The 13,199-nt window shown below is 51.3% G+C and overlaps 1 protein-coding gene across 5 annotated transcripts in view; it reads right to left on the bottom strand.

The window, feature by feature from the left end:
- Positions 1 to 5,181: 5,181 nt before the first annotated feature.
- Ap4s1 (adaptor related protein complex 4 subunit sigma 1) overlaps positions 5,182 to 13,199 on the bottom strand; it is a 32,257-nt gene continuing 24,239 nt past the window's right edge. For all 5 annotated transcript variants that reach the window (XM_048362203.1, XM_048362199.1, XM_048362201.1 and 2 more), the window contains one exon: positions 5,182 to 5,613. In XM_048362203.1, the coding sequence (XP_048218160.1) occupies positions 5,485 to 5,613 (129 nt within the window). In that variant the 3' untranslated portion in view covers positions 5,182 to 5,484. The remainder of the gene's footprint in view (positions 5,614 to 13,199) is intronic.

Genomic DNA, 13,199 nt, shown 5'->3' with positions numbered 1-13,199 from the left:
AAACTGTGTCATGTGACTATTTCACTGCAGTCATCAGGCTCAGAGCTTAAGATACTTTTCATTTTGAATTACTCAAATTTAGTTTTCTGATATTATGAAATAAAAATGTTTTTGATAGTAAATACTAAAATTAAAGGACTAGAAGAAATAAATATTCACATACCTGTGATGCATCTGCCATGTTTAGTTGTATAGAAATCTTCAATTAGAATTATCCAGTTATTGTTTTTATTTTCATATTTGTCTTTGGTGCTTGAACTTAGTACCTGGCGCTGTCACTCAACTTCATTTGCTCAAGACTAGCACACTGCCACTTGAGCCACAGCTCCACTTCCAGCTTTTTTTTCTTGTCAGTCGAGGAGCTTGAAGTCAGCGCCTGGGCAGCTGTCTCTGAGCTCTTTTGCTTTTTTGCTCAAGGCTAATACTCTACCATTTTGAGCTACAGCATCACTTCTGGATTTTTGGTGGTTAAGTGGAGATCAAGAGTCTCTCGGACCTTTCTGCCCCAGTTGGCTTTGAACTTCGTCAGATCTCAGTCTCGTGGGTAGCTAGGATTACAAGTGTGAGCCATTGGCACCTGGCTTATAAGCTTTTTTAAAAACAGCTCGTCTGCTATTTACTGTTGTGTCTACAGGAATGTAGAAATCTGATCGAGAATGGTTTTCATGGGGTTGGAGGCATAGCTTTAGGTGGTAGAGCACCAACCAATGAGCAAAAGCGTAAGATACTAAGTTTGAGCCCTGGTCTCAGGCAAAAGAGAGAGAAAGAGAATGATTTTCATGTTTTAGTGTGAAAAGAAAGCACCAGGATATTTTTTTCCTGATCTTAATTAAGGAATTGTATTTCCGTTCTCCAGACCCCTGCTGTTAACATAGCTGTGCATAAAGAAATGTAACTAGGCCTGATGCTTACTGGGGCACTAGAAGCAGGTTTGAAATTGCCCGGTAGTCACATTTGAAGAGATGCTCCTATTACAGTCAGTGATTTGAGTGTGTTGTCCTGGGTGTTCTTAGAGACATTCCTACCACCTACCCCCATAGCATTTGAGCATCGAAGGATGCTCAAATCTCTTCCCTTGCACATAACCTATTAATATCTTCCTCCATGCTTCAAGTCATCTCATTACTTACAATTTGAATCTACATAGAGGGAAAACCAAGACTATGGAGGGCCAACTATATATTTGCTGCATAAAATTGTGTAATTTGAGGCAGCATTTTAATATTTTGTCAGTGTCACAGTTCTCTGAGACTAAAATTTAAAACCTATTATCAGTATTTAAATGTGTGACTGGTGTTTTCAATCCAAAAACTAGTGGGTTTCTTTTTCCTCATAAAGTCCTGAATACATAACTGGTTTTAGGATTGAAATCTAGCTTATGTATGTAGTGTTGCTATTATTTAAATCTCTAAAATGTCTGTTCATAACTCTTAGGAAGGTTAGCCTGGCAAATGGTTGGCAAACCATGGTCTACTAGCTATTTTTATATGGCCCATGAGCTAAGTATGGTTTTAAAGTTTTTAACTAAAAAAAGTCAAAGTTTTTATATATGAAAATTATATGAAATTTAAATTTCAATATACATGAGGATTTTTTGTTCTTGTTTTCTTTTGTTATGGTCCTGGGCTTGAACTCAGGACTTGTTTTTAGGTAGGCACTTACTGCTTGAGCCATCCCTCTATCCTTATCAAGGTATTTTGTAGTTTTTGTTTTCTTCTTGTCAGTTGTGGGGCTTGAACTCAGGGCCTGGGCACTGTCTTTAATTAAGGGATGATCCCAGTACTGGGATTTGAACTCCGTCTCATACTTTCACTGGGCTTTCTGCTCAGCTGGTGCTCTACCTCTTTGAGCCATGCTTTCATCCTCACATTTTGCAGATAGTTCTTGCCAGCTTTTCTGCCCCAGATGGCTTTGGTTCGTGATTCTCTTGAGTTCTTTCTCCAGAGTAGCTGGGATTTACAGGCAACGTCCACTAGCGTTTTGTTTTTCAGATATGATCTTAGCAACTTGTGATCTTCCTGCTTCCACCTCCTGAGTGGCCGGGATTGTAAATACCGTGCCTGCTCGATGATCATAAAGTTTGTTTTGTTTTTGTGCTGATACTGGGGCTTGAACTCAGGGTCTTACGTTCTTGTTCAGCTTTTTTGTTCACTGCTAGTGCTTTACCACTTGGACCATACCTCCAGTTCCAGCATTTTTCTGGTTGGAGATAAGAGTCTCGGATCTGACTGCCTGGGCTGACTTCAAACCTTGATGCTCAATCTCAGCCTCCTAAGTAGCTGGGATCGTAGGTGTGAGTCACCAGTACGTGGCTACCATAAAATGTTATTGGAAGACAGTCATGCTTATTCATGAAGACTGTGTGTGGTTGCTTTCGCATTACAGCGGCAGAGTAGGGTGGATAGCAAGCACCGTGTCTCACAAAGTCTAATATACTTCTGCTTTGGCCCTTTGTAGAAAAGGTTTGCCAAGCTCTAGCTTAGCAAGTTGCTGCTGCAGGTAACTTGATGAGTCATAAAATCTTGATAAAGTATTTTATGAGTGAAAAAACTCGTTTACTAAGAATTAGTGAAGAGTTTTTAGTCTCTAAGTACAAATAGTCACATCACAGTTCAACTTTGAATGATTCAAGTGTTACGAGACATCTGGTATCTCAAACATACTGTAAGTTTTTAAGTATTTTTTCCTATCATATCTACCTATTATTTTTGAAAGTCTTTTTAGTCTCTGAAGGTACTGAAATCTGTGCCAAGATGTAATTCATCTATTTTAGTGTGACCCCAAAATTAATTTTATTCACTCCCTAGACACTTCTGGTGTACCAGTTTCAGCAGTTACCTGAATATGCTTCTGATTAAGTGCCTACCAACTAGGACAGTGTTTCCCAACTACTGTGTCTCAGAAAGACCTCCAAAGTACTGTGTAGTTGGGGCTTTCCCCACACCAAGACGACTTAAAGGTGGATCTGTATACACATACCGAGTGTTCCCAAGGGTAAGAAGCCTTCCTTCTGCCTTCTGAATGAGTCAAGAACGTGTTGCTTTTCAAGCCCAAAATGACTACCTTTCTGGGTCCTTATAGGTAAAAACTGAAGTACATAAATAGATTTTTAGAAAATAATAAAAATCCTCATATATGAGAGCAAGAATAGCACATGCTGATTGGTCAGTCCCTACAAAAATGCCCTTTTGGGAAGATTGAAGGTTACAGATGAAACAGTCATAGGAACATTACATAGGTGTTATCTTAATTCTCACTTCCTCTCTCACCTGACCTCCTACTCCTATGTGCATATATTCATGTCCTCCCTTTTGGTAGTCCTGAGGTTTGAACTCAGGGCCTTGCACTTGCTAGGCAAGTTCTCTACCACTTGAGCCATGCTAGGACTTCACTTTTACCCGAGCTAGCCTTCCTCTTTCTCCTGAGTAGCTGGAATTACAGATGTATATCATCATGCCCAGCTTACATACAAAGTCTCCCCAAAGCCAGTTTTGTATATTCTATCGTTGCCTGAATGATGAATGCACAAAGAAAGTTTTTTTTTGGGGGGTGGGGTGGGGGATGAGGCGTCCAAGGCAGCTCTTCAATTGTGACTTGGCAAAAACATTTTTACCCTGAACTTGGGGGTTCTACCACTTGAGCCACAGTTCCACTTCTGGCTTTTTGCTGGTTAATTGAAAATGAAAGTTTTATGGACTTTGCTGCGTGGACTAGCTAGATCATGACCCTCCGTCTCAGCCTTCCGAGTTGTTTAGGATTGCAGGTGTGAGCCACTGGTGCCTGGCTTGCTTCGAAGACATTCTAAGTAAAAAGAGTGTCAGGAATGGTAGCTCATACCAAACTTTAGGTCCGCCTACTCGGGGGTGGGAAGATCATGGTTCTGACCAAGCCCAGGCAGAATTTCTCTCCCTTCCCACCCCCACTAGCACCTCCCCCGTTCCCAGCCCCCACCCCTGGGCCTGGAGTCAGTGCCTGGGCACTGTCCCTGAGTTTTCTTTTTTTTTCTCTGTCTCTCAAGGCTAGTGCTCTACTATTTGCACACTGCTCCAGTGGCTTTTCAGTAGTTTTTTTGGAAACAGGAGTCTCAAGGACTTCCTGCCCAGGATGGCTTTACCCCATGGTCCTCAGATCTCAGCCTCCTTTAAGATGCGGCATAAATAATCATTGTAAAGGCTCTCTTTTCATGTTTAAACATTCATTGTTTGATACATCATTATAATTACATGGTGATGGCATTATAATTACTAAGCTATTAAACTGAGTCTAAAGGCTTTCAGAAACTGACAAGTAGTGTAAAATCTAATTAATTTTGCAGGTTTTATTTTTATGTTGTTAGGTTTGGCTTTGTTTTTTAGTGTGTGTGCCTGTCCTGGGGCTTGAACTCAGTCAGAGCCAGGGCCCTGTCCCTGAGCTATTTTTGCTCAAGGCAAGCACTCTACCGCTTGCCATACCTCAGCCTGCAGCTTTTTTGGTGGTTAACGGGAAATGAGTGTCTCGCAGACTCTCTTGCCTAGGCTGGCTTTGAATCAGTGCTCCCATGTCAGCCTCCTGAGTAGCTCCTGAGTATGGAAGTGATCTGGCGCACTGGCTTAATTTTGCAGTTTCTTTAGATGTACTAAAGTGTGTGTGTGTGTTGGTTTTGATACAGGATCTCACTATGCAGCCCTGGTCCAGCATTGTTAGTCTCCTGAGTCTGGGATTGTAAGCGTGTGCCACTGTACTTCTGGTGTAGCAGAAGTTACCTGAAGGTGCTTCTGTTTCAGCGCCTACCAGCAAGCACAGTGTTTCCCAACTGCTGAGTCTCAGAACGACCTTTTTCTTTAAAAAAAAAAAAAATTTCATTTTTAAGAATATTCTTGTTATGATGAAGGTGATGTACAGACGGGTTATAGTTCCATAGTCAGGTAATGGGTACATTTCTTTTTGGATAGTGTCACCCCTTCACTCTAAATTTCATTTTTGTTTAAGTATTTTTATTTGGTGTGGTGCTAGTGCTCTAACACTTGAGCAACAGCTCCACGCTGGCTTTTTGGTGGTTAGAAGTCCCCGGGAGTTTTCTGAGTAGGCTTTCAACTGTATTCCTCAGCTCTCCACATGAGTAGCAAGGGTTACAGGCGTGAGCCACATGTGCCCCGCGTAATTACGAAGACGTCTTAACAAAAAAGCACTCAGAAGACAGGCTTACTTAAAGTACCGTGTATATTTTAGTAAACTTAAATTTTTTTGTCTGATAACTGCCATACATTCTTCCCATCACTATCATGTTATTCCTGCATTTAATTTACAAAAAGAAGCAGTGACCAAAAAGATGCCTTAGATTTGCAACAAAACTTAGGTGAGGGCAAAATACGCTTGCAATGAGAATATAAAACCTGTTTGTTTTCCATTTAGGAACTGTGGGAAACAATAGGTATACTGTTTGAAGTGGGGTCCACGGTGGTCACGTTTCCTAGAAATCCAATGCAGTCTGGCACACCCTTCCATTCAGCTTTCTGACATCTTATCAAGGATTAGTAGAGGGGCAAGAATTCTTGCCCGATTGGTTTCTACAATGCAGCCATTTAACACCATCTCATCCAAAATGATGTGGACTTTATCCAGATTAAACATTATCTAGGATCCTATTAAGGAAATTAACTTTAGATTTATGTAAAAAGTTAACATTCAGTTAATAGCAACCTAGCATTTTTGCAGTATAAATAGGCCTAAGCATAAGGAGGTTTTCAGTAGGGGATTTCTGAAATTAAAACTCATATCCATGTTAGACATAATTACCTTCATGTACACATAAATCGCTACTTTCACTTTGGTTAAGCTGAGGATAAGCAGGCATAGAAATGAAAGCTGCTTGGGGGCTGGGAATATGGCCTAGTGGCAAGAGAGCTTGCCTCGTATACATGAGGCCCTGGGTTCGATTCCCAGCACCACATATACAGAAAACGGCCAGAAGCGGCGCTGTGGCTCAAGTGGCAGAGTGCTAGCCTTGAGCGGGAAGAAGCCAGGGACAGTGCTCAGGCCCTGAGTCCAAGGCCCAGGACTGACCAAAAAACCCCCACAAAAACAAAACAAAAAACTAGACTGTGTTACCGTCACATTAAGCTCTGCAAGGAATTATTTAGCAGAATAAACTTTGAGGAGCAGACAGGACCCAGAAAAGGGGGGTGAAAGGCTGTCCTTTGAAGCACCTCAATGTCTTCCGGTCACGGAGCTGATTGCGTTATCCTGGGGTCACGCTGGGACTGCAGTGCGTTGCAGGCCTCTCACTCAGCTCTGCTTAGCACACACAGGAGCCACGACGTACAAGATGAGGCCAAGCGGGGGAGGTGGGCAGGAAGGCGGCCCGTGGGGGGCACGGGGGCAGCCCCTCCTATTTATTCACAGAGGGCAATGAAAGCCTTGATGCCTCTGAAAATTTCATCTCCAAGATGATTTCTTTTAGATAGAAGGAAATGTAAGTTTAATCTCTTGGACTAATCCCAGGCTCAAGCTGCGGTGTGGAAGGCTCCCTCTTGGATGCGCAATTCAGGTGACCCCTTGCAAATGCCCACTTGTTTTTTGGTGGGGGTTTTTTTTTTTTTGGTCAGTCCTGGGGCTTGAACTCGGGGCCTGAGCTCTGTCCCTGAGCTTCTTTTGCTTAAGGCTAGCACTCTACCACTTGAGCCACAGCGCCACTTCTGGCACTTTCGGTGTATGTGGAGCTGAGGAATGGAACCCAGGGCTTCATGTATGCAAGGCGAGCACTCTACCGCTAAGCCCCACTCCCAGCCCCTGCCCAGTTGTTTTGACAGTTCAAATTTATTGCTGAATCCACCACTGATACCCCCAAACTGCAGGGACAAGATCTTCCAGCAAGTTGACTTTCCCAGCATCCCAAATCATGAGCTACACAGTGAGGTCATCCTGCTGTGGGCGCGTGACCGCCTGGCTACTGGTGCCCGGCAGCTTCTGGCACTACCCAGGGAAACCACAGACCACATCGGTGACAAGCAAAGGCCTGAGAACCGGCTTCCCCCGGACTCATGACTCCGACTCCTTTAAGAATCCAGCTGTTGTCCACATCACACGGGGCCATATTCCAGGCCAGCGGGGACCAACAAAATAGCCCATCTGCAAAGACCAGTGGCAGTAAACAGACAGCACATCTGAGCCCTGACATTTGGGATCGGGGGAAGCAAGGAAGAACTGGGCTGTGGGCCTAGTCATGCAGTCAGCCGGCAATGTGTACGGAAGACCGAGCTTAGGGCTGCACTGAACCTGACTGCGGTGAACACTCGCAAAGCGTGCGTTTCCTTCAGTCCAATGAGGCTGACCCACGAACTATGAACAACCTCCCAAGGAGTAGGACAGTGTTCACACTTCCCACCAAAAAATGGAACCCTGCTGTATAAGGGGACTGTCCTGCCAGCACAGGAGAGACTTCCCATGCATTCCGTCATGCCACTGAAAAATGGTTTTGTTTTTGGCAGTCCTGGGGCTTGAACTCAGAGCCTGGGTTCTGTCTCGAAGCTTCTTTTGCTCAAGGCTACTGCTCTACCACTTGAGCCACAGCTCTACTTCTGTTTTGGTAGTTAACTGGAGATAAGAGTCAAGGACTTTCCTTCCCGGGCTGGCTTTGAACCTCGATCCACAGACCTCAGCCTCCTGAGTAGCTAGGGTTCAGGTGTGAGCCACCAGTGCCCCAGCAAATGTATCTTTTTTTTTCGGGGGCTTGAACTCAGAGCCTTGGTGCTTGCCCCTATTGTGCTCAGGGCCAGCTCTCTACCACTTGAGCCAGTGCCACTTTTGGCTTTTTTGTAGTAGTTCATTGGAGTTAAGAGAGTCTCATGGACTTTCCTGCCCTGGCTGGTTTTGAACCATGATCTTCAGATCTCAGCTTCCTGAGGAGCTCGGATTATGGGTGTGAGCCACCAGCACCTGGCAAAACCTATCTGTTCAGAGGATGTTTTTCAGGACCCATTCACCTGCTGAGAACAAGCCACTGACTCCTAATTTTATAGGGCCCTTAAAATTCCTATGTGCTAAGCCAGGCACAGCTGGCTCTTGCCTATAATCCCAGCTGCTCAGGAGGCTGAGATCTGAGGACTGTGTTCAAAGCCAGCTAGGGCAGGAAAGTCCGTGAGACTCCAGAAAACCAGAAGTGGTGCTGTGGCTCGGGGTAGAGCACTAGCGTGCCCAGGACCAGAGTTCAATCCCCACGACCACACACACACACACAAATTCATATGTGCTTATGTACAATTAAGCACTGGGTCAGATGAGCCCATCTGAACCCTTTCGTTACTCACAACTTGCTGCCACTATATTATCATTATCATTTTAATTAGAATTTTGCAAAATTGAGGGTTGAACCTTTGCCTACTAAGCAAGTGTCAACCTTTTGAGCCATGACTCCACTTTCCTTCAGCTAAGGTCTCACTGACTGCTCAGGCTTTAGTAGGGATTACAGGCATACCCCACCATACTTGTTGTTGACCAACACAGAAGCCGGAGGCCTGGAATAAAAGTACCAAGGGGAAGGGGCTTGGTGGGAGGGCAGTGAGCGGGAGCGCAGGGCAGGCACAGAGAACACAGGAAGATTCAGAAAGGCTGGCAAGGCAGAACTTTTGGGGGCAGGACCGGCTCCCCCGGGGTCTGATGGCTTCGGAGGCTCTGTCACTAACGCCGTGCAGGGCAGAGCTCGCACGGGGGGGGGGGGGGGGCGGCCCGGCCTCCTTGCCCTCACTCCGAGTCTGCCTTCCCAAGACCCCGGCTCTCAGGCTCTCTCCCTCCCACCCCCGTAGCCCAGCTTGGAATTTCCACGGAAAGAAGAAGCAAAGCCGCCTGGGAAGGCTGGTGAGCTCCGCCTGGGGAAGCATCAGGACTCACAGGACGCTCGCAGGCCCTTCCCCACGCTCGCCTCAGCACGGTCCTCACGCCGGCACAGCTTGTCGGGACCTCTCCTGTCACCCGCCAGACTCGACAAGCACAATGCGTGCGGCAGGACTTTACAAACAGTTCACTAGAGACTGACAGGCCGGCCCTGGGGCTTGAACTCGGGGCCTGGGCACTCACTGTCCCTGAGCCTCTGTTCAAGGCTAACGCTCTACCGCTTGCGTCACTGATCCATTTGTGGCTCTTTTGGTAGTTGAGATGCGTCTTTCCTGTCCAGGCTGGCTTCAAACCTTGATCCTTAGACCTCAGCCTCCTGAAGGAGTTAGGATTACAGGCGTGAGCCACTGCAGCCCGGCTATGATTAGTAAAAAAATGTTTTCACAGCCCTGGGGCTTGAACTCGGGGCCTGAGCACTGTCCCTGAGCTGCTTTTACTCAAGGCCAGTGCTCTGCCATTTGAGCCACAGCGCCCCTTCTGGCTTGTTCTGGTCGTGCGGTGCTGTGGATGGAAGCCAGGGCTTCACGCGTGCTAGGCCAGCGCCCCCCCACTAGGCCCATTCCCAGCCCACGGAGTCTCAAGCTGCTTCAGGCGTGGCGGGCATTGCGTTTTGTGCTCCAGGCTCAACACTCGAGAGACCCGGCGGGCTGCTTCCACCTGAGCGGAGACGGAGCCTCGCAGCCTGGAGACCTCACCCTCAGAACAGGACAGGAGCGTCTTCAACCTCCTCTACTTGCTTATTTCTGCAGAGACGTCACTCACGAAGCACAGCCGAGCGTCTGCACTGAGCGGCCTCACGTTCCGCGGCTGTCACGAGCCTTGTCCTGCGCAGCTGCACGGCGGGGCGCGGGAGAGACCCCGCTCACTGCGTAGGGGTCTCCCCACTCCCAAGGGCCCCGCTCCAAGCACGCGTGTCCTGGGGCTTCCGCTCGGAGCCGGGCACTGCCCCGGGCTCTTCCGCTCGGAGCCGGGCACTGCCCCGGGCTCTTCCGCTCGGAGCCGGGCACTGCCCCGGGCTCTTCCGCTCGAGGCCGGGCACTGCCCCGGGCTCTTCCGCTCGAGGCCGGGCACTGCCCCGGGCTCTTCCGCTCGGAGCCGGGCACTGCCCCGGGCTCTTCCGCTCGAGGCCGGGCACTGCCCCGGGCTCTTCCGCTCGAGGCCGGGCACTGCCCCGGGCTCTTCCGCTCGAGGCCGGCGCTGCCCCGGGCTCTTCCGCTCGAGGCTGGCGCTGCCCCCGGGCTCTTCCGCTCGAGGCCGGGCACTGCCCCCGGCTCTTCCGCTCGACGCCGGGCACTGCCCCGGGCTCTTCCGCTCGAGGCCGGGCACTGCCCCGGGCTCTTCCGCTCGAGGCCGGGCACTGCCCCAGGCTCCTCCGCTCGAGGCCGGGCACTGCCCCCGGGCTCTTCCGCTCGAGGCCGGGCACTGCCCCCGGCTCTTCCGCTCGACGCCGGGCACTGCCCCCGGGCTCTTCCGCTCGAGGCCGGGCACTGCCCCGGGCTCTTCCGCTCGAGGCCGGGCACTGCCCCGGGCTCTTCCGCTCGAGGCCGGGCACTGCCCCGGGCTCTTCCGCTCGACGCCGGGCACTGCCCCCGGGCTCTTCCGCTCGAGGCCGGGCACTGCCCCCGGGCTCTTCCGCTCGAGGCCGGGCACTGCCCCGGGCTCTTCCGCTCGAGGCCGGGCACTGCCCCGGGCTCTTCCGCTCGGAGCCGGGCACTGCCCCGGGCTCTTCCGCTCGGAGCCGGGCACTGCCCCCGGGCTCCTCCGCTCGAGGCCGGGCACTGCCCCAGGCTCTTCCGCTCGAGGCTGGCGCTGCCCCGGGCTCTTCCGCTCGAGGCCGGGCACTGCCCCGGGCTCTTCCGCTCGAGGCCGGGCACTGCCCCGGGCTCTTCCGCTCGAGGCCGGGCACTGCCCCGGGCTCTTCCGCTCGGAGCCGGGCACTGCCCCGGGCTCTTCCGCTCGGAGCCGGGCACTGCCCCGGGCTCTTCCGCTCGAGGCCGGCGCTGCCCCGGGCTCCTCCGCTCGAGGCCGGCGCTCCGCCCTGGGCCACAGCTCTGCGTCTGGCTGTGGCGTCTGATGGCGGAAGAGCCTCGCAGCCTTTCATCCTCAGCTGCCAGGCTCCCCAACAGCGGGGTACGGGCGTGGCCGCCAGCGCGCAGCTGGTGAGCCTCGGGGTGACTGCTGCTGGTAACGTCCAGCCCACCCTGGCGCAGTCTTGTCCAGTGGCCGGCCATTGTTGTGCAACCTTCCCTTTTCCTCTCCGAGCTAACTGGAGCCATTCTCTCCGCGCTGGGCTGTTGCTTTCCCTGGCTCCTATCAGCTCCCAGGTGGCCGGGACTAGAGCCGTGAGTCACCATGCCCAGCCCTTTCAGCTTTGAGACAGGATTTCGTTTATGTAGCCTACGCTGGCCTTGAACGCTCCACCTTCCCGGGCCGGGAGGGACAAGGCCACTGGTGTGCTCAGTCCCCCCGCCCCGGGGGCAGGGAGGGGCCGGGAGGGACAAGGCCACTGGTGTGCTCAGTCCCCCCGCCCCCGGGGGCAGGGAGGGGCCGGGAGGGCCCGGGCCACCCATGCGCTCAGCCCCCGCTGGTGGCCGGTTTCTGCCCTGCTCTCTGGGCTTAGGTCGTGGTCTTCCACCCCCATGTGCGCGGCCCCGTCACGCGGCCGCGCTGGGGAGGATGGAGGCGGCGCTCCTCCCGTCTCACGCTCAAGCCCGCAGGCCTGGGGGCTGCGAGCAGAAGCCCCGTGCAGGAAACGTGTGCCCGGCAGGCAGGGGCTTCTGGGAGACGCGAGGAAGGGCTGAGCTGGGGCGCGGGCGCGGCGCCGGGGCCTCAGCCTGGGGTCTGACCACGGGGGTCACAGGAAGGCCGTGGAGCTTGCCGCGGCGGGGACGTGCTCCGTGCTGGGCTTCCGGCCGCGGCTCGGCCCGCGGAGCGTCTCCCCGACGGCGGCAACCCCGGCTCGCAGGGCGCGCGGGTGACTTCTCGGGAACGCCCTAGACGCCAGGCCCAGGCGGCCCACGCCCGTGATCCCAGCCACGCCCAGAGTCTGCGAGATCTTTTTCTTTTTGCCAGTCCTGGGCCTTGAACCCAGGGCCTGAGCACTGTCCCTGGCTGCTTTTTATTCAAGGCTAGCACTCTGCCACTTGAGCTGCAGCGCCACTTCCAGGTTTTTCTGTGTCTGTGGTGCTGAGGAATCGAACCCAGGGCTTCCTGCATGCTAGCCCTCTGCCACTAGGCCATGTTCCCAGCCCCATCTGTGAGACAACTTTGAATGGCTTAGACGGAACGTTACATGCGGAACGAGGACATCGGCTAGTATTCTCATGCTCCTTTGTTCTGTGGGTGTTCGCGAACACTTCTGCGAGCATGCTGTCTGCAGAGAGCTCGCACGCACTTTGTCACTCACAGCTGGCACTCTACTACTTACGCCACATCTCCACTCCTGCGTTTTTTTTTGGCCGGTTAGTTGGACATAGAGTCTTGCAGTTTTCTGCCTGGGCTGGCTTTGAACGGGTCACTCTCCTGAGTAGATAAATGTACAGCCTGAGCCACCCAGCTCGTGGCTTTCAAAGGGATCCTAGGTGCCTGCTGTGCACCACTAGAGGGCGCTTCTTCTCCCCAGGTAACTTAGGCTTCCAACTACAGCCTGCAAGCGAATTTTATCAACAGGATGGCAATTTCCTATCAATAACAGGCCATTTTTCCAGAACAGTATGTTGATGTAAATATACTGGTTCTTGGCATAGATGTCTAATTTAGACACATACAAAAATGTGTCTATGTATACACACAAACACATGTTATATGCTAAGTATATACGTATATAATGAAAATTAATGAATGAAAATCAAGAAATATTTTCTCTAATGTTACTGCTCTACGTTCAAGTCTGGAAGGGCGCTGGTGGCTCATGGCTGTAATCCTTACTACTCAGGAGACTGAGATCTGAGGACTGAGATTTGAAGCTAGCCTGGGCAGGAATGAAGCTAGCCTGGGCAGGAAAGTCCAAGCCCATGACATTCCTTATCTCCAATTAACCACCACAAAACCAGAACTGAGGCTGTGGCTCCAGTGGTAAAGCACCTGTCTTGAGCACAAGAGCTCAAAGGCAGTGCCTAGGCCCTGAGTTCAAGCCCCAGGACCAGTGTGCATGCACGCGCATGCGCTAGAGTGCACACACACACACACACACTCATGAACGTGCACACATTCTGATACATTCTCAAAGACATCTTCATCTCTGTCTAGTGGTAGGCAGATTTCTGGAGCGAATCAAAATGCCTCCTGTCTATAGCTGACAGCGTCTAGTGGACGCCTGCCAAAACATGTAG

This window comes from Perognathus longimembris, chromosome 14 (genome assembly GCF_023159225.1).
Source record: "Perognathus longimembris pacificus isolate PPM17 chromosome 14, ASM2315922v1, whole genome shotgun sequence".
Classification (NCBI taxonomy): domain Eukaryota; kingdom Metazoa; phylum Chordata; class Mammalia; order Rodentia; family Heteromyidae; genus Perognathus; species Perognathus longimembris.
The sequence above is the reverse complement of the archived record's forward strand: the minus strand, read 5'-3'. Positions and strand labels throughout refer to the sequence as shown.